At 37.4% G+C, this 22,795-nt stretch overlaps 2 protein-coding genes across 4 annotated transcripts in view; both read left to right on the forward strand.

The window, feature by feature from the left end:
- Window positions 1-634: 634 nt before the first annotated feature.
- On the forward strand, window positions 635-21,075 carry TLR6 (toll like receptor 6). Of its 3 annotated transcripts, XR_004382156.1 has the most exons (3): window positions 641-728; window positions 10,646-10,706; window positions 17,822-17,952. XR_004382156.1 is itself a non-coding variant. In XM_032853345.1 (2 exons), exon 2 carries the CDS (start codon window positions 18,229-18,231, stop codon window positions 20,608-20,610), a length of 2,382 nt encoding a protein of 793 aa, XP_032709236.1. In that variant the 5' UTR covers window positions 635-728; window positions 18,160-18,228; the 3' UTR covers window positions 20,611-21,075. The 3 variants fall into 3 exon arrangements, 2 of the variants coding, with proteins under 2 accessions (XP_032709236.1, XP_032709226.1); XM_032853345.1 differs by lacking the exons at window positions 10,646-10,706; window positions 17,822-17,952 and adding an exon at window positions 18,160-21,075 and having other exon boundaries at window positions 635-728; XM_032853335.1 differs by lacking the exons at window positions 641-728; window positions 10,646-10,706; window positions 17,822-17,952 and adding exons at window positions 17,963-17,978; window positions 18,160-21,075.
- Window positions 659-22,795, forward strand: part of TLR1 (toll like receptor 1) — a 33,835-nt gene continuing 11,698 nt past the window's right edge. Inside the window, exon 1 of the mRNA XM_032853370.1 lies at window positions 659-728. The gene's annotated coding sequence lies outside the window, so the exon portion shown is untranslated. The remainder of the gene's footprint in view (window positions 729-22,795) is intronic.

Here is a 22,795-nt window from a genome sequence, read left to right on the forward strand (position 1 = left end):
TTACCATCAAATGTGACAATGGCATAAAAAGCCAATAACACAGTGCGTAGAACACAATGAAAGCCGAAGATATGTGATTAATAGTAAAAAAAAAATTAATGCATCTAATAATACCAAATGTTGGTCAGAGTGTGGGGAAACAGGATGAAACTTTCCCCCAGGTGTGGCTATATACATATATATCAACTACTACACTTTCTGTGAAAATTGATTTTTTATCAACACACTAATGGATCTAAGCTTCTTTTACTTTAAAGTACCTCATCCAGCTGAAGCAATGCTCCAAAATAGCTTGAGAACGGTGGTTGCAGTTATTTTGGAAATGTTAACTGGGCTGATCCCTGGAAACACCCCACATTCAGTAGCTCCACTCTGGTGACTGTTCCCAACACAGCGGCTGCATACTCTCAGAGATAAATCTTCCCTTAGAAGGAACCTTTTCCTTCCCACTGAAATCGTCCTAAACCGTCTGTTCGCACGAATTTAAAGACTGGATTGCGGTTGGAGTTCCTTAGCCCAGAAAATAGGGCTGACCCACAGACTTTTCACGTGATCTTTGGAAAGGAAATTCCTACGTCGGTGTAATTCCAGGAAGGCTCAGCAGATGGCACAAAATCGTTTCTGTGGCACCGCTTGGCTTAAACCGAGGACCTGCCTTCGGTCAGGCGCTCGCTTTCCCCTGCGTTTTGGAAAGGACTTTCCTCTTCTCCTGGGAAAGGAACACCGCGGTAAGTGAGCAGGCTTTCGTGGATTGCCCAAAATATGGCAGAAGGACCTCAAGTATGCGAGAAAATGCCAACGATGGCACAGGAGAGGGGTAACCCTTCTTTGGAATGTTGGCCAGAGGAGTTTCAGTGTCCTTTGAAAAAAGTCGCGGCCGTCCTTTTCATTTCCAAGAACGGTGAAAAGTGGGGTGTCTTCACGGCTGTCTTGAAGAGAGGTAAAAAGCACTGGAACTTGCCGCCATAGTTCAGGGAAGACACTAACTGATGTCATTTCGTCGATTTCTGTCTGCATTTCTCACCGCTCCCTCTCGTTGCTTGCTTCCGGACGTTTACCGCAGTTTCTGCTCCTTGCGCGGCACCCAGCCCGAGTTACGCGTTTTTCTAGTAGACCTGAGCCTTTGCTCCCCCTCATTACTGGGGCTGTAGTGGTTCCTTCGTATCTGTCACTCATGGGGAAGCACTTTGGAAAGCAGGGATTAGGCCAACGCTCTTCCTATCTCTATCCCCAGCTTCTGACACCTGGCACAGCCATTAAATAAACATTTATTAAACGGAGGAAGTGGCAGGGATGGGTCTAGTGCTGCTTTCTTCCAGGTCTCTAACCTAAACCTTGGCAAATAAAGCGATGTCGTGCTTTCTTTCTTACTTGACTTAACCACGGACTCGCATTTATCTCAATGTTTTGTTCATCGTGTCTTTTTCGTAGTTTTAATGTTCATAGAACCTATCCACCAGAGTTTTTTTTGTTTCTCCCCCCTCGAAACAGAGCTTCCATCTGTCTTTTTTTCTCCCTCTTCTTATTGGATTCATTAAAGAAAAAAAAAAAAACTTTTACCTTTGATCTCTTTACCTCCTTTTAAAACAAATTATGTACTCTCTGACCGTCTTCTTCCTCTTTTCCCTCTCCTTTATTTTGCTTAAATAGAAAAGCTCCTGGCTGTCTTGTTAAGTGTATACAGTAGGAGCTGCTTGAGGATATAAATACCCTTGGAGCAATATTTGTGTGTGGGAGGGTGGGGGGAGGCGGGTAGGATGTTCTCAGCTAGTCCACTTTCTTACATGGTGGCTGAGTTTCAGTCCCCTGAACACAGACCTGGTGGAGGGGTATCTCACCAACTAGTGTCAATGATCCACTACCGTGTGGAAGAAATTTTCTGTATGTATCAAAATTCCAAATAATGCAAGCATGTTTCTCTAAATAGAAAATATGTTGGGGTGCCTGGATGGCTCAGTGGGTTAAGCCTCTGCCTTTGGCTTAGGTCATGATCTCAGGGTCCTGGGATCAAGCCCCGAATCAGGCTCTCTGCTCAGCAGGGAGCCTGCTTCCCCCCTTTCTCTCTCTGACTGCCTCTCTGTCTACTTGTGATCTCTCTCTCTCTGTCAAATAAATAAATAAAATCTTTAAAATATATATATATAAAATATGTTTACATTAGCTATATTTTAAGACAAATCTTTTGAGTCAAGAAAATGTTCAAAATTAGAAATTTTGCAACTATATGCAAAAGTATGAGAAAGAGAATGAAATATCTATGATTCAGAGATCCAGAAATAATCACTGTTTGCATTTGATATATTTCTTTCTATTCTCTTTTGCCTAAGGCTTTGTATATTTTGTCAGGGTTTAATCATATTTTACAAAATTCGAGTCCTACTACATACACGATTTTGTATTCTTTTATTCATTATGTTATTTATAATTTATATTTAATATAAGTATAAATTATATGTACATAACATTTTCTATTACTTCAAAAGTATAATATTTGAGGCTGCTTGATATTCCATGTTATAGGTATACAATAACTAATTAAACTGTTTTCTACACTACACAATATCATTTTTTTCAATTTTTCATATGTCACAAGCATTTTCAGAGTAATATTTTTATGTGTATTTCTGATAATTCCTTTAGGAAAAAATTCTGAGAAGTGTAATTGCTAAAATAAGGATGAACATGTTCTTAAGGAATTTATGTTTGAGAACAAATTGTCCTTCAGAAAGTTTGTACTAGTTTTTCATTTCTGCTGGTAATAAACAAAAGCTTTTATTTTAGTCACACCTGCCAATACTGGCCATTATAGTTTTTAATTCTCCCAGTTTGGTAGGTAAAAATAATCATAATTTTTTTAATCTTTAAGAAATAAAAAGTCCCATTTGATCACTTTATCTTTTTGTGCTTAAATATCTTAAATTATAGAAGTCCTAACATTCCCTCTGTAAACCCTTCATTCTGTATCTCCAGAAGATGTACATTTTCCTACATGGCCAAAGCATTTATCAAAAATGAACATTTATTATTTTTTTAATAGAATCTAATGCTGGGTCCATCTTAAAATCCCTTCTCCCTCTTTTATTCAAATAACTTCTTTACTGGGTCTGTCTAAACTGAGATTCAGAACGTGATTCATCTAAATGTTATGTCCTGGCTTGTTTAATATGCATTTTTAAAAATAATTTTTTAATTTTTTATAAACATATAATGTATTATTAGCCCCAAGGGTACAGGTCTGTGAATCGCCAGGGTTACACATTTCACAGCACTCACCATAGCACATACCCTCCCCAACGTCCATAACCCCACCACCCTCTCCCCACTCCCTCCCTTCCCCCCATCCCTCAGTTTGTTTTGTGAGATTAAGAGTCTCTTATGGTTTCTCTAATATGCATTTTTAAAAAAATCAAGTATGGTGGACAGGCAAAGTTACATTAGTTTTAATACATTAGTATCAGTTTGCAACTTTGTGATTCAACAAGTTTAAATGTTATGCAATGCTCATCACAAGTGTGGTTACCGTCTGTCACCATAGGATACTATGACAATGACATCGATTATATTCCCTACGATGTAGCTTTTATCACCTTGACATATTCATTCCGTAACTGGAGGCCCGTACCTCCAACTCCACTTCCCCCATTTTGCCCATTCTTCCCACCCCTCTCCCCTCTGGCAAGGGCCTGTTTATTCTCTGGGTCTGTTTTCTACTTTTTGTTGTTTGTTTGTTTTGTCTTTTAGATCCTACGTATAAGTGAGATCATGGTACTTGTCTTTCTCTCTCTGACTTCCTTCACTTAGCATTACAGGTCCCTCCACGTTATTGCAAATAACAAGTGTAATTATGTTGAGGTGTATAAATACTGTATAAATATCTTCTTTATCCATTCATCTATGGATGGACACTTTAGCTGCGTCTATATCCTGGCTTTCGTAAATAATGCTGCAGTAAACATAGGGAGCGTTTTTATCTTTTGTGAGATTGGGTGTAATTCCTATTATTAACTATTGCTTTTTAATTCTTTGATATATTTTCTGAGCAAATAATGTGCTCTTCTTTTTTACATATTTTTAAATTTTAGATTTTAATTAATTAGTTATTTTTAATTAGTTAATTTTTAAACTATTTTAAAAATTATTATAATTTTTAATTAGTTTTTTAATTAATTTTTTTTTTTTTTGGAGAGAGAGTGAGTGCAAGCAGTGGGGAGGGGCAGAGGGATAGAGAGTGAATCCTATGCAGGCTTCACCTCCAGTGTAGAGCCTGATGGGAGGCTCGATCTCACAAGATCATGACTTGATTTAAAACCAGGATTCAGACTCTTAACCAACTGAGCCATCCATGCACCCCAACAATGTGCTCTTCTTAATTTTGAATGTTGAAAATAAGCTAAGAGGAAAATAAAACTCCCTTATAATCCCACCATGTAGAGATCATTACTTAGTATCTTGATATGTATCTTAATTTACCCACATGTATCTGTACATACTTTTTGCTGTCCATTTTAAAAATAAACTTTTGTCACTTACATATAGATGGTGTGCAATTTCCCATGAAATTAACTTTTCATCATTTTTAAAGGCCAATGGTAATATTTAATTATATGGAGATAACCATAATTTACTTGACAACCCACTATTTTTGGAAAATTAGATTTCCTTTTCAAAAAATAATTTATTTTGTACTGGCCACTTTTTCATTCCCTTTTACTGGTTTTAACAGTTTTTCCATTACTTCTCTTGGATTTTCCATGCTAACATTCATATATCTGAAAACAGTGATCGATTTATTTTCTGTATTCTAATATTTCTGTCTCTCATTCCTTCTCTCTCCCCACCTTAATTATAATGGCTGGAACATCTAGACCACTGTTAAATAACAGTGAGCATTTTTGACTTTGAATTTGACAGAAATGCCTTGGGAGTGGGATGTTTAAGTTAGGTAATATATTTTTCATCAAATTTTCAAAGTATCTTTTCAATATCTACTTTAATTAAAGTTGTATTTTTAGGCAGAAATGAATGCTGAATTTAACGAGTGAATTTTTAACATCTGTGGAGATGCTCATCTCTTTTTCTCCTTTTATCTATTGATGTATTATTATCATAGATTTGCTAGTAATAATAAGTCATTCTTGTAGTATTAGAAATACCCTAATTAATCATTGCATATTATTCCTTCAGTAAGGAGCCAAATGGATTAGGATTTCTTCATTCTGAGCTTCTCCCCACCACCAAATGATTGGAATTTGTCCCTTTTATTTGTTTTTCTAGTAATTACTCCTAATTTTTAATATACATACTTAGACTTGTATTTTTCTAGCGACATCTTGAATTTACTGGATCTATCTATAGATTCTCCTTAATCAGGCAAGGATCATAGCATGCTTTTAGTTCACTCTCTCCCTCTCTCCCACTGTCTACTAACTCCCTTGTAATTGTTGGCAATTTTAGTTCCACATTGTTATTAAAATTTTTATCATCAATACTAATTGGAATTTAGCACTAAATTTTCCTACCTTCTTTGCAGAGTATTCCTTCCTGCATCCCCCTTATTGTCCTTTTATTGTGGGGTGGGGGGACTCAGTTTATTTTTCAGAGATTAGTCTGTCCTCTGGTAATTCAGATGGTGGATCTGTCTTCCAAGTCTTTTAGTATTTCTTTTATATATCATCACTTTGGCCTCTTGTGCTGTGTTTTGGGAAAATTTCTCTTCCTGGTCTTCCATCTCACAAATCCTCTCACATCAGCATTGTCACTCTGTAATTCAACTCATACAGTGAGTTTTCCATTTCAATTTTTAAGTTTTTAATTTCCATGAAATTAAAACTCCATTCCTTTTAAGAATTCTTCTCTCTCACTGAGGATGTCTATCTATTATCAATGGCTATTCTGCTCTTTTATGTCTGTTTCTTTTCTTTTTCTTTTCTTTTCTTTTTTTTTTTTTTGACAGATGGAGATCACAGGTAGGCAGAGAAGCAGGCAGAGAGAGAGGAGGAAGCAGGCTCCCTGCTGAGCAGAGAGCCCTATGTGGGGCTCGATCCCAGGACTCTGGGATCATGACCTGAGGCAAAGGCAGAGGCTTTAACCCACTGAGCCACCCAGGTGCCCCTGTCTGTTTCCATGGGTGTTAGCTTCTCTTATATCTTGCGTTTGGTTCCTTTTTATCATGGTGTTTATTTTGTAAGTGTCATGCTTTTTGATTGTGCAACCCAAATTGTGGTTGACACTCCATGTCAAACTGCTTGTTGATCTGCTTTCATAGTCTGTTTGTCAGAAGGGTGGACCAAACTAGTGTGTATTAATTTCATATTGCTGTTGCAGCAAATTACCACAATTCAGTGGCTTCAAAAAAAAAAATCTACTATCTTACATAAGTTAGTACTACAACATAGGTCTTGTTGGGCTTATGTAAAGGTGTTGACAAGGCTGCATTCCTTCTGGAGGCTCTAGGGTAGAATCCACTTACTTGCCTTCTTGAGTTTCTGAATTCTACCTGCATTTCTTGGCTCATGGACCCTTCCTCATGGCAACTCAAACCCTTCTTACATCACATCACTCTGACCTCTTCTGCCTCCTTCTGTTTTTAAGGACCCTTGTAATTGCATTGATTCTACTTGAATAATCCAGGATAACCCTCTTATTTTAAGAATAGTGAATTAATAAGTTTAATTTCATCTTCAACTTGAATTCCCTTTTTCCATGTAATGGCATATTTACAAGTTCTGGGATTAGGAGATGGACATCTTTGAAAAGCTAGTGCCCTATCATAGTCCCATCTGCTTGTGATTTTCAGAGACTTCTCTTGCTTTCAGTTCCCTGAAAGACTTCTCTTTCTGACCATGTGTGTGTGTGTGTGTGTGTGCATGCGTGCATGTGCACGTTATTATTTCCTCCATCATTTAGGGGATTTAGAGCAAGAAGAGGAGGCTAGAATCTGTGCACACCACATTGTTGTTTCTCATAATTTTTATTTTATTTTTTTATTGTGCTATGTTAATCACCATATAATACATCATTAGTATTTGATGTAGTGTTCTAAGATTCATTGTTTACATATAACACCCAGTGCTCCATGCAATATGTGCCCTCCTTAATACTCATCACTAGGCTTACACATCGCCCCAACCCTCTCCCCTCTAAAACCCTCAGTTTATCTCTCGGGGTCCATAGTCTTTCATGGTTCATCTCCCACTCTGATTTTCCCCCCTTCACTTTTCCTTTCCTTCTCCTAATATACTCCTTGTTACTCCTTATGTTCCACAAGTAAGTGAAACCATATGATAATTGACTTTCTCTGCTTGACTTATTTCACCCAGCATAATCTCCAGTTGTTGAGGCAAACATTGGGTATTCATCCTTTCTGATGGCTGAGTAATATTCCATTGTATATATGGACCACATCTTCTTTATCCATTCATCTGTTGAAGGGCATCTTGGCTCTTTCCATAGTTTGGCTGTTGTGAATGAATCACTTTGAAAAACAGTGTGGAGAGTCCTCAAAAAATTAAAAATAGAGCTACCCTAGGACCTGGTAATTGGGATCTCATAATTTTTAAAGTTTGTAATTGAAAATGTGATTTTCTTGATCCAGAAAATGTTTAGAATGTTTAAAAAGATGGCTTAAAAAGTTTATTTTGTAGTCTGAAAAATGACTTTACAAATTTCTGCAAAAATTTATTTGACTTAATAATCAATATTAGCAAATGCTTCATGAAACCTGGGGACTTAGTATTCTTTTTTCATGGGTTCAAAGACTCTGTTAAATCCTTTATTATTTATTTTATTCAAATCCCCATATGCTTACCTTATGTGCTTGATCTAATTGTGACCTAGAGAAATGCACTACACGTCTTCACTATCACTATCTCCTTGTGTTTTGAGCATTTCTGCTTTGTAAATTTTGATGCAGTTATTCATTGCGTGTCTTTATCTGTTGTATTTTCATTGTGACCTATTTGTTTTAACCAGTATGAAGTAGTAGACTCTCTAATCCTTTTACCTAATGGAGTATTACATACACAAACCGTAATTCCTGATGAATACAGCCCCCCAGCTCTCTTATCTTTGCCCTTTTACAAGTATTGTTGTATGGCTTACACATCTCAGAATGCGATATGCACCCACCTTCAAGTGCCTCCCTACCTCTTATTCAGTTCTTTTTCTCCCCCCAGATTTATTGAGATATAATTGATTTGTATAAATTTAAGACCTATAATATGATAATTGATACATATATATCTCTATGTATCTATATTTATATATACCTATTGCAATATATATATATTATATATATATATAATATATATATTTATTGCAAAATGGTTACCACAGTAAGATTAATTAACACATCCATCACCTCACATAAATACCTTTTATTTTCAGTTGTGAGAATCTGCTCTCTTAGCAACTCTCAAGAATATAAAACAGTACTGTTAACATGCTGCACAGTAGATCCCCAGAACTCATTCATCTTATATTTGGAAGCTTGTACCCTTTGACCAACATCTCCTCACTTCCCCTGTCTCCAAGACCTTGACAACCCCCTTTCTACTCTCTGTTTCTATCAGTTTGGCTTTTTTAGATTCTCATATAAATGAGATCATACAGTATTTATTTTTTTCAATCTGACTTTAGTTCACTTAGCATAATGTCCTCAAGTTCTATCCATGTTGTCACAAAAGGCAGGCTTTCCTTCTTTTTATGGCTAAATAACATTCCATTTTATATGTACCTCACATTTTCTTTACCTATTCATCTGTCATTGGACACTTATGTTGTTTTCATGTCTTGGCTATTGTGAATAATGCTGCAATGAATATGGTGATCCATTATTTTTTGAGACAGTGATTTCATTGCCCTTGGATATATGCCCAGAGTGGGATTGCTGGATCATATGTTAATTCTCTTTTTAATTTTTTGAGGAAACTACTGTTAGCCACAATGGCTACACCAGTTTACCTTCAGTGGTGTGCAAGGATTCCTTTTTCTCTACATTCTTGTCAACACAGGTTATTTTCTGGGTTTTTTTGATAACCATTCTAATGAGTGTGAGGTGATAGCTCATTGTGGTTTTGATTTGCATTTCCCTGATGATCAGGGATCTTGAGCATCTTCTGATGTACTATAGGCTATCTGTATGTGTTCTTTGGAAAAATGTCTATTCAGGGCTTCTGTCCATTTTTTAACCAAATTCTTTTTAAAAATTTATTAATATTAATATTAATTTTAATATTTCCTATTGGGTTGTCTTACTTCCTCATATACTTTGGATATTAATCCCTTATCAGATAACATGATTTATAAATATTTTCTCCAATTTTATAGGTTGAATTTTCATTTTGCTGCTTGTTTTTTGTGTTGTACAGATGTTTTTTAGTTTGATGTAGTTTCATTTGTTTATTTTTGGTTTTGTTGCCTATGTTTTTGGTGTCAGATCCAAAAAAATATTGCCAAGACCAATGTCAGGGAGTTTTCCCTTATATATTCTTCTAGGAACTTAATGATTTCAGGTCTTTTGGTTGAGTTTTTAATCCATTTGGAGTAAGCTTTTTTGAAAGTGGGGTAAGATAGGGATCCAGTTCTTTTACATGCACATATCCTGTTTTCCCAATTCTATTCACTGAAGAGACTACATTTTCCTTATCAAGTATTTTTGATTCCCTTGTCAAATATTAGTTGACTGTATATACATGGATTTACTTCAGGGCTCTCAATTCTGTTCCACTGGTCTACATGTCTGTTTTTAAGCCAACACATACTGTTTTGATTACTACAGCTTTGTAGTATAGTTTGAAATCAGGAAGTGTGATGCCTCTAACTTTGTTCTGCCTTAGGATTGCTTTGCAAGTTAGAGTCTTTTGTAATTACATATGAATTTCAGAATTCTCTTTTCCACTTCTGTGAAAAATGCCATTGGAATTTTAATAAAGATTGCACTGAATCTATAGATGGCTTTGGGTAGTGTGAACTTTTTAACAGTATAATTCTTCTGATCCATGAATACAGGATATCTTTCTATTTGTTTGTAGACAAATTTTCAGCTTCTTTCATCAATGTCTTCTAGTTTTCAGTATACAGGTCTTTCATTTCCTTGGTTAAAATTATTCCCAGATATTTTAGTCTTTTTGATTAATTTGTAAATGGGATATTTTTCATTTCTTTTTCAGATAGTTTGTTGTTAATACATAGATATGCAACATTTTGTATGTTGGTTTTGAATTGGCAACCTTAGCGAATTTAATAATTCTAACAGTTTTTTTTTCATGAAGTCATTCAGACTCTCCACATATAACATCATACATCTGCAAACAGAGATATGCAAACAGAGGGAGGGACAAAATTCCTTCCCATCATTTGTCAAGGAGTCTATTTTCCTGAGACAAAGCTTGAGTATGACAGGTTTTATAAGATCATACATCTGCAAACAGAGATAGGCAAACAGAGGGAGGGACAAAATTCCTTCCCATCATTTGTCAAGGAGTCTATTTTCATGAGACAAAGCTTGAGTATGACAGGTTTTCCCTAATAAGGCTCCTGACACCATTTCATGGGTGTAGATGCTTTTGGATCCTACCATTAATTTTCTATCCTTCTTTGTTTTTGGTGGCAAGGTGGGTTTTTAAAAGTTTCTGTGTTTTATTAGGTGTTTTGGTGGCAACTGGGAGAGGCTCTAGAAGAGGAGCACTGAGGGACTTTTAAAAATTGTATGTATGTATGTATGTATGTATTTATTTTAGAGAGAGTGTGTGAGTGTGTGTGTGTGTGTGTGAGCGGTGGGGGCTGGGGGGAGGATCAGAGTGGGTAAGAGTAGGAGGGGGAAAGAATCTCAAGCAGACTCCATGCTGAGTGCAGAGCTGAGGCAGGGCTTGATCTCATGACCCTGAGATCATGACCTGAGTCTGAGTCGAAACCAAGAGTTGGATGCTCAACTGACTAAACCACTCGGGTATCCCTAGGGACTTTTAACCAACCATATGCCATTTTGTAATGGCATATGCCATCCCAGAAGAGTTTTTCTCTCCCAAAGAATGGTTAATGGAAACCCTACTTATCTCTTAACTGTTTTACTATTTCCAGTATACCTTCAGGTGATGAACTGTGGATCCTTTTGTTAATAAAACTGAACAAGTAGTCAACATCTGCTTTCAATTGTTCCTGCTATGCAAGGAACAATATTAATATTAACAATATTAAGAAATGCTGTCTGCTCTTGTCTCCTGAGAGCTTCTAGATGTTTACCTGTGCAGATCAGCTCTTGAATAGGGTAGAGTAAAACTCACATCCAACCCTTTGTTCTAGTCTCAAGTATGTCATGTGTGGGTTCGTGTCCCTGCCTCCACCCTTCAGATAGGTAATCTTTTCTCAATCACTTGGCAACAGTGACATGAACATCAGTGCCTAGAATCTGTTGTAGTACAGTGAGACTTTCTGGGTTCTGGGGAAACTGTTACCCCATACATACAGCAGCTTTAGATTGACATATACTTTTTAATATTTCACTTTCTTTTCCTGTTTTATCAGCATGTCAGCTGTAGGGACTTGATGTTTTCAGATTATCAAATGCCAATTCCTGTCTCTCTCAATTTGTTGCTTTTGGTCTAGTGTGAATTGAAAAACACATACCATTTTTATGGGAATTGTGTCAAATAATGAGATCCTGTGACTAAAGAAATTTCCTATGACCACAAAGGGTGGAGTATATGCATTATCTCATCTGCCTCTTCCCGATCTGTAAGAGTACCTCTAACGTCTACCTGTAGGTGGTTCCAGGCAGGTGTGATTGTGGGCACTCTGGTGCAGGATTCTGCCCTCTGGCCATCACAGCTGCAACTGCTGCTTTTAGGAGGGTACAGTGGGAATTAGGCAGCTGTGGAACCCTCCCTGTCCTGCTAGCTCTTGCTCCCTGCAGGGGCTCATAAATGCTTTTCCATGCAGATCAAAGCTGGAATGGTATAGACCCATGAGTTAGGGTTAGGTCTTTGGTCTCTGGGAATAGATTCTTGCATGATCTTTTGCACAATTATAGTTCCGCAGCTTTGTCTCAGTCACAAACATGGTGTCCGTGGGCTGCTGTGCCTGCTTCTACCCCTCAGCCTGTCATAAATGTCCAGTTTGGTGTACCTTAATCGTATCTTCTCATATGGTTCCATGAACAGAGGTATCATCACTACAACTGGTTTTTCTGAGGTCCAGTTCATGGAGGGGGAGGAAGGTGGGGGTTCTTCCTTGTTTGTGCCCAAACTTGGCTTTATTCCAATTGCTACCCTCACAGAAGGATTTGTCCTTCATATACCACAGAGATTCAGACATCAAGCCACAGGTGGATGGACCTTCCAACCTGTCAGCCACCTTCCTCCCCATTCCTTTTTTAAAAAGACTTATTTGCTTTTATTTGAGCAAGAGAGCATGTGAGCATGAGCAGGAGAGGCAGAGGAAGAAGGAGAGAGAATCCTCAAGCAGACTCCCTGCTGAGCATGGAGCCCAATGTGGGCCTCGATTCCAGGATCCTGAGATCATGACCTGAGCCAAAATGAAGAGCTGGACGCTTAACCAACTGAGCCACCTAGGTGCCCCCCCCATAAGATAAATGGTTATCTCATGTTGCCTTGGCCATGCCTTGGTTAAGGATCTGAAAATCTGACTAACTGCATGCATGGCTTCACAACGACCACCAGCAGCTTATCTCACACTCATCTAATCATTCAGAAGCCCTAATAAGTCACATTTGGTCCACTTTTCGTGGAAAGATGTAGGAGAGGAAATACAGCACCATCTTCTTACTTTGTTTTATATAGTTCATACACAGTCCTTTTAACATGGATGCTATTTACCATTTATTTACCATTACCAAAAAGTAATGTTTTCTGGTAACACAGGGGACATTCTACACGTGTCAGGTTTTCAGAAAAGAGCTAGAAAATTACTCATTGGTAAGATTAGTCACTGGAGAAAGAGTTAATTGGGTTGGTTAACCCTTTACGCATGAAAAGTCACTCGTTGCAGCAGATGGCTGAGTTTAGTGCCACACTGAATACTGGTGTCGACTCTTAAGAATGTCTTACAGTTTCTGGAACAATTTTTTGTACAATTTTAGATTATCAAACTGAGTGATACCACATTTTGGAGGGATAAAGGACTGCCTTTTAAAAGAGAGTGAAGTGGGTGTCTGGGTGTCTCAGTTGGTTAGGCAACTGCCTTTGGCTCAGGTCATGATCCCGGAGTCCTGGGATCAAGTCCCACATTGGGCTCCCAGCTCCATGGGGAGTCTGCTTCTCCCTCTTATATTCTCCCCTCTCATGCTCTCTCTCACTCTCTCAAATAAACAAATAAAATCTTTAAAAAAAATAAAAGAGAATAAAGTATCCTCTAAGCCAATGAAGAGACCATAGTCATATTGTTAACTTTTAAGACAGTTGATTTAAAACCTTTGTTTACTAAGTCAATGCCTGTGCTTCTTCAGAAACCATTTCTATTAATTTCTTTTTCTCCTTTTTTTTCTATTTTTTTTTTAAGATTTTATTTTTTTTTTTTCTAACAGAGATCACAAGCAGGCAGAGAGGCAGGCTGGCCGGGGGGGGGGGGGGGGGGGTGGGTGGAAACAGGCTCCCTGCTGAGCAGGAAGTCCGATGCGGGGCTCAATCCCAGGACCCTGAGATCATGACCTGAGCCGAAGGCAGAGGCTTTAACCCACTGAGCCACCCAGGTTCCCCTTTTTAAAAATTTTTTAAAATCCATTTTGATTTTATTTTTGTGTGTGGTATAAGAAGTAGCCCAGTTTTCCCAACACCATTTTTTGAAGAGATTGTTTTTCCCCATTGTATAGTATTGACTCCTTTATTGTAGATGAATGGACCATATAAATGTGGGCTTAGCTCTGGGCTCTCTATTCTGTTCTATTCATCTATGTGTTTATTTTTGTGCAAGTCCAGTTTTTTGTTTGTTTGTTTGTTTGTTTTTTTACTATAGCTTTGTAATATATCTTGAAATCTGAGACAGTGATACCTCTGCTTTGTTCTTTCTCAAGATTGCTTTGGCTATTCAGGGTCTTTTGTTGTTCCATTCACAAAATAAATCTCTTTTCATTATCAATTATATAATGTAAACCTACTTTGATTTGAGGGTTTTTGAGATTTTTGTCATGAATGGATGTTACACTTTCTCAAATGCTTTTTCTGCATTATTGAAATGATCATGCAATTTTATCCTTTCTCTTGATATGATATATTACATTAATTGCTTTGCATATACTGAACCACACTTACATCCCTGGAATAAATCCCACTTGAGAGTGGTGAGTGATTTTTAAAAATCTATTATTAGATTCATTTTGCCTTTATTTTAATGAAGATTTTTGCATCTGTGTTCATCAGAGATACTGGCTTATAGTTCTTCTTCTTCTTTTTTTTTTTTTGGTAGTGTGTTTATCTGGTTTTAGTTTCAGGGTAATGCTGGCCTCATAGAATGAATTTGGAAGCTTTTCTTCATCTTCTATTTTTTTGAATAGTTTGAGAAGACCAGATATTAATTCTTCTTTAAAGTTTGGTAGAATTTTTCTATGAACCCATCTATTCCTGGACTTTTGCTTTCTGGGAGTTTTTTTTTAATATGGATCTAATTTTATTGCTAGTAATCAGTCTGTTCAAATTTTCAATTTCTCAGATTCAGTTTTGGAAGTTTACAAATGGATTTTATCCATTTTTTCTGTTGTTCAGTTTGAAATTAAGAGAAAAAAATCCCATTTATGATTGTACCAAAAATAATAAAATACCAGGAAAAAAGTTAACCAAGGAAGTGGAAGATCTGTACAGACTGATTACCAGCAATGAAACAGAGTCAGTAACTTGCAAACGAAAGTCCAGGACCAGAAAGCTTCACAGGTGAAACCTATCAAACATTTAAAGATGAGTTAACACTTATTCTTCTCAAACTATTCCAAAAATAGAAGAGGAAGGAAAGCTCAAAAATTCATTCTATGAGACCAGAATTACCCTGCTACCAAAACCAGATAAAGGCACAACAGAAAAAGAGAACTCTAGCTAGTATCAAAGAAAAATAGATACAAAAATTCTCAACAAAATATTAACAAACTAAATTATTACAAAAATGATTCAACACAATGTCGTGGGATATATTTCTGGGATTCAAGTGTGGTTCAACATTTGCAAATCAATCAACATGATACATCACACTAAGATAAAGGATAAAAACCATATGATCAACCCAAATGATGCAGAAAAAACATCTGACAAAGTACAACATTCATTCATTAAAGAAAACCCTCAATAAAATAGGTTTAGAGAGAACAAACCACAACATCATAAAGGCCTTATTTGAAAAAATCACAGCTAACATCATACTCAACAGTGAAAAACTGAGAGCTTTGCCTCCAAGATCAAGAACAAGACAAGGATGTCCATTCTCACCACTCGTATTCAACATGGTACGGGAAGTCCTAGCCGCAACAATCAGACAAGAAAAAGAAATAAAAGGCATCCAAATTGGTAAGGAAGAAGTACAATTTTCACTATTTGCAGATGACTTGATACTATATGGAGAAAATCCTAAAGAGTCCACCGAAAAGCTAATAGAATTGTTAAACGAATTCAGTAAAATTGCAGGATACAAAATTAATATGCAGGAATTTGTTACATTTCTATATACTTCTCCTCTTTTAAAATTAATGGACTCTATTTTTTTTTTTTAGAGAAGTTTTAGTTTTGCAGAAAAGTTGAGCAAATAGTCCAGGAGTTTCCATATACCCCTTCTCCACTGTGTATAGCTTTTCCTATTACATTTTGCATTAGTGTGGTACATTATATAATTGATATACTATTGCTAACTAAGGTCCATAATTTACATTTGGATTCAGTCTTTGTGTTGAATAGTTCCATGGACTTTGACAAATGCAGAAGGTCCTGTATCCACTATTACATCATATGGAACAGCTTCTCCATCCTAAAAATCCTCTATGATCTTTTTATTTTCTCTTTAGTTCTGCCTTTTTATGAATACCACAGAGTTGGAATTGTAGCCATTTCAGATTTGTTTCTTTTACTTAGAAATATACATTTGGTTCCTCCATGACTTTTTGTGGCTTGACCACTCGTTTCTTTTCAGCACTGAATAATATTCCATTGTATGGATGTACCACAGTTTACCTTTCTACCAACTGAAGGACATACTGTTGCTTTTAGTTTTTGGTAGTTGTGAATAAAGCTGCTATAAACATCTACATGCACACTTTTTCTATGGACTAGATTTTCAATTAATTTGGGTACATACCTAGGAGTGTGATTGATGGATCATATGGTCAGAGTATATTTATTTTTGTAAGAAGCTGGCAGACTGTCTTCCAAAGTGTCTATACCATTTTTGAAGTCCCACCAACAATGAATGAAAGTCCCTGTTGCTCCAGAGCCTCACTAATATTTGGTGTTTCAGGATTTTGGCCACTCTCATGTGTATGTAATGGTATCTCAGTATTTTAGTTTGCATTTCTCCAATGACATATGATATTGAGTATCATATCATACTCTAATTTGCTATTTTGTGAGGTCACTGTTCAGAACTTTTGTCCATTTTTAAATTGTTATTTTCTTATTGCTGAATTTAAGAGTTCATTATATATTTTGAACACAAGTCCTTCATCAGATATGTGTTGTGTAAATATTTTCTCCCCACCAGGGGCCTGTCTTTTCATTGTCTTTTGCAAAGTAGAAAATTTTAATTTTAGTGAAGTCCAACTTTAACAATGTTTTCTTTCATGGATTTTGCTTTTGATGTTGTATCTAAAAAGTCATCTCCAAACCCAAAGTCAGCTAGATTTTTTCTTATATTATCCCCTAGAAGCTTTCTAGTTTTATAGTTTATATTTAGGTTTATGATACATTTGGGGTTAATTTTTGTGAAAAGTGTAAGTTCTGTGTTAGAGCTTCCCCCCACCTTTTTTTGTTGCATGTGGATGTCTTATATATAGTTCAGTACCATTTGTTGGAAAGACTGTCTTTTCTTTACGGAATTGCCTCTGCTTCTTTGTCAAAGACCAGATGGCTATATTTGTGTGGGCCTATTTCTAACTTCTTTATTCTGGTCCATTGATCTCTCTGTCCATTCTTTCACTGATACCATACTGTCTTGTTTACTGTAGGTTTATAAGAAGTCTTGAAGTTGGGTAGTGTCACTTCTCTAATTTTGTTCTTTTTTTCTCCTATAAATGGATAATACTTTCTAATTTATTTGCATGCCTTCTATTGTTTAAAGTAGGCATTTTGAATATTATAATGTGGTAACTCTGGAAATATAACAAGGTGGTAACTCCGATTCTCTCTCCCACGGTCTGTTGTTGCTACGTGTTACGGGGTGTTGTTGGTTGTTTGCTTAGTGACTGCTCTAAACTATTGTGTAAGGACTGTATTCTTTGTTATGTGTGGCCATTGACTTCTCTGCTCCATTAGCTTATGACTAGTTAGTGCTTTGATGGAGATTTTCTTAAACACCTAGGGAAAAAATAAAAGAAAACTTCTGATTTTTGTAGATTGGCTCTGTGTTGATGCATTTCCTCAATGCTTATCCTGGCTATTTACAACTCTGCCTTAGTCTTTCCCTTCTGTCTTCACAGAGTCAAAGGTCAGTCAGAGATGAAAGTTGAGGATTTTCTTATCTCTTTTGAGCTTCCATATGGCCCTGGACATATGTGTATCTCTCTACATTTTGTGGTAAACATGGGGTGTTACAAAGACTTTTCCCCCCTGTATCTCTCTTCCTTCCCTGGCTTTTTCGTGTGTGTGCTATTTGTCACATTTGTTATTGCTTGTTCTAGGTACCTATGGCTAGTATGTTTACCTTTAAAGATTTTCAATAAACATTACCGAGCAGCCTGCTCCAGCCCTGAGAAAGTTCTGAAGAGGGTGAAACAAAGCCAAGCCCCTGAGTGGACCCCTAAGAGAGTGCCCAGACCTTATTTCTTGGGTAATAAGGTCTGTATTGCCTCCCCTGGTACCAACAAGATACGTAACTGGGAAAATATCACACTTAACTATGTGGACAGAAATGACTCTTACAGTGAATGAAAAGATCATTGAGATTTTGTGTTTTGCAAGTGGAGGTTGGAGAGCAATCATCAATATTTATACATCTTCATGTGTATTATATTTCTAGAATTTGGACACATATCAAGATGCTCTGAAGAACAGCAACAACCCTTTGGGGAATAGCCATTTCAACATCATGACCAAAGACAAAGATTCAATCACAGGAAGCTTTCACTTTGTATGCCTTGTGACCTTAATAGTTGGAAACATAATCCAGTTTTCTGAAGAGAGTGAATTTGCCGTGGACATGTCAAATATGAAACTTACTCATGTCCCAAAAAACCTGCCACCAAAAACGAAAATCTTAGATATGTCTCAGAACCACATATCTGAGCTTCATGTCTCTGACATGAGCTATCTCTCAGGGCTTAAAGTTTTGAGACTTTCTCATAATAGAATCTGGTGCCTTGATTTTAGAATTTTCAAGTTCAACCAGGATTTGGAATATTTGGATTTATCTCACAATCAGTTACAGAATATATCCTGCCATCTTGTCACAAGTCTCAAGCATTTAGACCTCTCATTCAATGACTTTGATGTCCTGCCCATCTGTAAGGAATTTGGCAACCTGACACAACTACATTTCTTAGGATTAAGTGCTACAAAGTTACGACAATTAGATCTGCTACCAATTGCTCATCTGCGTCTAAATTATATCCTTCTGGATTTAGAAAGATATTATGCAAATGAAACAGAAAGTCTTCCAATTTTGAATACAAAAACACTTGACCTTGTTTTTCATCCAAATCAGCTCTTCTCTGTCCAAGTGAACATATTAGTTAATAGTTTAGTATGCTTACAACTGACTAATATTGAATTGAATGATGATAATTGTGAACTATTCACTAAGTTTTCATCGGGACTCACTAGAGGTCCAACATTACTGAACGTTACTCTAAGACATATGAAAACAACTTGGAAATGTCTAGTTGAAATTTTTCGATCTCTTTGGCCCAAACCTGTAGAATATCTCAATATTTATAATTTAACAATATTTGACAAAATTCAAAAAGAAGATATTCATTATTCTAAAACAACACTGAAGGCATTGAAAATAGAGCATGTTAAAAATGAGGTTTTCCTTTATTCACAGACTGTGTTATACACAATTTTTTCTGAGATGAATATTATGATGTTAACCATATCAGATACACGTTTTATACACATGCTTTGTCCTCCGCCATCAAACACATTTAAGTTTTTGAACTTTACCCAGAATCTTTTCACAGATAGTATTTTTCAAAATTGTTCCCAACTTGTTAGATTGGAAACACTTATCTTACGAAAGAATAAATTAGAAGACCTTTACAAAGTAAGTCTCATGACTAAGCATATGACATCTTTGGAAATATTGGATGTTAGTGGGAATTCTTTGGAATATGATAGCCATGATGGAGACTGCACTTGGGTTGGGAGTATAGTCGTGTTAAATTTGTCTTCAAATATACTTACTGAATCTGTTTTCAGATGTTTACCTCCCAAGGTCAAGGTAGTTGATCTTCACGATAACAGAATAAGGAGCATTCCTAAACCAATCATGAAACTAGAAGCTTTGCAAGAACTCAATGTTGCTTCCAATTCTTTAGCCCACCTTCCAGACTGTGGTACTTTTAGCAGCCTTTCTGTACTGATCATTGACTCTAATTCAATTTCCAACCCATCAGCTGATTTCTTCCAGAGCTGCCAGAAGATTAGGTCCATAAGAGCAGGGAACAATCCATTCCAATGCACATGTGAGCTCAGAGAATTTGTCCAAAGTCTAGGCCAAGTATCCCGTGAAGTAGTAGAAGGTTGGTCTGATTCTTACAGGTGTGACTATCCAGAAAACTACAAGGGAACCCTGCTGAAGGACTTTCACGTGTCTCAGTTATCCTGCAACACAACTCTGCTGCTTATTACCATTGGGGTCACTATGCTGGTGTTGACTGCTACTGTGACCGCCCTCTGTATCTACTTTGATCTGCCCTGGTATCTCAGGATGGTGTGTCAGTGGACCCAGACCCGGCACAGGGCAAGGAACATACCTTTAGAAGAACTCCAAAGAACCCTCCAGTTCCATGCTTTTATTTCATATAGTGAACATGATTCAGCCTGGGTAAAGAATGAACTGGTACCTTGCCTAGAAAAAGAAGATATAAGGATTTGTCTCCATGAGAGAAACTTTGTTCCTGGCAAGAGCATCGTGGAAAATATCATAAACTGCATTGAGAAAAGTTACAAGTCCATCTTTGTTTTGTCACCTAACTTTGTCCAGAGTGAGTGGTGCCATTATGAACTCTACTTTGCCCACCATAATCTCTTTCATGAAGGATCTAATAACTTAATCCTGATCTTGCTGGAACCCATTCCACATAACTGCATTCCCAGCAAGTATCACAAGCTGAGGGCTCTCATGACACAGAGGACTTACTTGGAATGGCCCAAGGAGAAGAGCAAACATGGTCTTTTCTGGGCTAATATTAGAGCTGCTTTTAATATGAAGTTAACACTAATTGCTGAAAATGATGCAGAAACTTGAAAAAGTCAGGGGCTTCTATTTAAAAAAACCATCATTAACTTGGATTCTGATGAACATGATGGCTTTGGGTTGCTGTATAGGTGGTGCCTTTACTAGCTCTACACATTTGGGGAAGACTTAATGAAAACTGTTTGAACTAAGCTAGGGAGCAAGGCTGGAGGCCGAGGTATTGCTCAAACTTGCCTATTATAGGTACCTCAGTCCTCTGGTTCAACCATTCTGTTTCAAATGGAAATACTCTTGAGTAAATGCTCATTGAAGGACCCTTGCTCTCCCTTCTCCTTTCAGCCACAAATGGATTCTGTGTGAACAGGAATTTATGGGATTTCATGGCAGTAAGGAAAGGGTCAACCTCAGAAGTGTACACAGTGGCCCTTGGAGTATCTTTTTTTCTTTATTTTCTTCATTTATTTCTAGAGAGAGAGAGTGCATAAGCAGAGTGGGGGCAGAAGGAGAGGGAGATAAAGAAAACCAAGCAGGGTCCACACCCAGCACAGACCGCAATGTGGTGTCCGATCCCACAACTCTGAGACCATGACCCAAGCCAACATCAAGAGTCAGACACTTTACCAACTGAGCCACCCAGGCACCCTGGTCCTTGGAGAATCTTCTGGAGCTTCACTGTCCTCTGAGTGAACTTTGTCATCCTGTTCAACTTTGGAGCTTGGGAAAAAATTAGACCAGTTATGGAAAATAAAGTATTTTTGTTCACATCTGAGTATATTATTAAATTTTTGACCCTGTCATACATATATGTAGTTAACCAGTTAACTCATGACTTAATAATTTATGTATATAAAGGGAAATACAGTTGACCCCTGAACAACATGGGTTTGAAATGCATGGATCCACTCGTACATGGACTTTTTACAGTGTGGTACTATAAATATATTTTCTCTTCCTTGTGATTTCCTTAATGTTTTCCTTTTTTATCCAGTTTATTTTGTTGTGACAATACAATATATGATACATATAACATATAAAATATGTGTTGACTGATGTTATTGGTCAGGCTTCTGGTCGACAGGAGGCCGTTAATAATTACGTTTTCAGAGTGTTAAAAGTTATACACAAATTTTTTACTAATTAAGTTTTGGGGGTGTTAAGTGTCATACACAGAATTTTGACTACACAGGGGGTCAGCACTCCTAACCCCCACATTTTTCAAGGGCCAACTGTATAGCCTTCAGTCCCAGGCTGTTGAGGGCAAAGCCATGGATTTATTTGTTTACAAAGGAAACTCAGAGCCACATTTATTTATAACTGGTTATCAAATAGGATATTTCTGGTTGTCTTAGAGTTTTAGCAAATGGCTGCCTTCTTGCTGTGTCCTCAGATGGCCTTTCCTCTGTGTGTACACATCCCCGGTGTCTCTTCCTCTTCTAATAAGGACACCAGTCATATGGGATTGGGGTCGCACCCTTATGACCTCATGTAACCTTAATTACCTCTGCAAAATCCCTGTCTCCAAACAGAGTTGCATTCTAAGGTACTGGGGCGTGAGGGCTTCAACATGTCAGTCTTGGAGGGGACACAATTTGGTCTGTAACAGATGACTACGCCAATAAATTAAAAAATCTTGTGAGGAAGACTTAGTCGTCACCAATATCCCTTCACCCATTATTTAATTAATGTGTGAGTTTTTTGGAGCACCTGACAACCCAGCTAGAGAGTACATTTCCCATCCTCCCTTGCAGCTTGATGTGGACATGTGACTGAATTGTGGTTGTGGGATATAGCTGGAAACTGCCACTCTGGGTCAGATCTCTAAGAAAAATGAGTCTGGATTCCTTTGTCCCTTCTACTTTTGTATTGGGGAGAAGATATGATCTGGAGGATCCATCTAGAACCTCTGGCCTCCTAACGGGCCTCTTTGTTTTTCTTCTTTCCTCACATATTCTCCAAACAGCAATCAGAGGGATTGTTTTTAAAGTGTAAGTTGTATCAAGCTACTCCCCTGCTTAAAACCTTCTAATGACCTCCCCTTATGGTTAAAACAAAAGCCAAGCCCCTCAGGACCTGTCATCATGGTCTGCCTTCCACTCTGAACCACCTGTGCATCTCTCCTGTCTCCCCTTGCCTACCGCCCTCCAGCTACAGCTGCCTCTGGCTCTTCCCCAATGCGCCACATTGAGTCCCACTTCTGTCCCCTCTGTCCCCTGGCACTTGTTACTCTCTTGGTTGA

Source organism: Lontra canadensis, unplaced genomic scaffold (assembly GCF_010015895.1).
Source record: "Lontra canadensis isolate GAN:19392208 unplaced genomic scaffold, GSC_riverotter_1.0 scaffold1, whole genome shotgun sequence".
NCBI lineage: Eukaryota > Metazoa > Chordata > Mammalia > Carnivora > Mustelidae > Lontra > Lontra canadensis.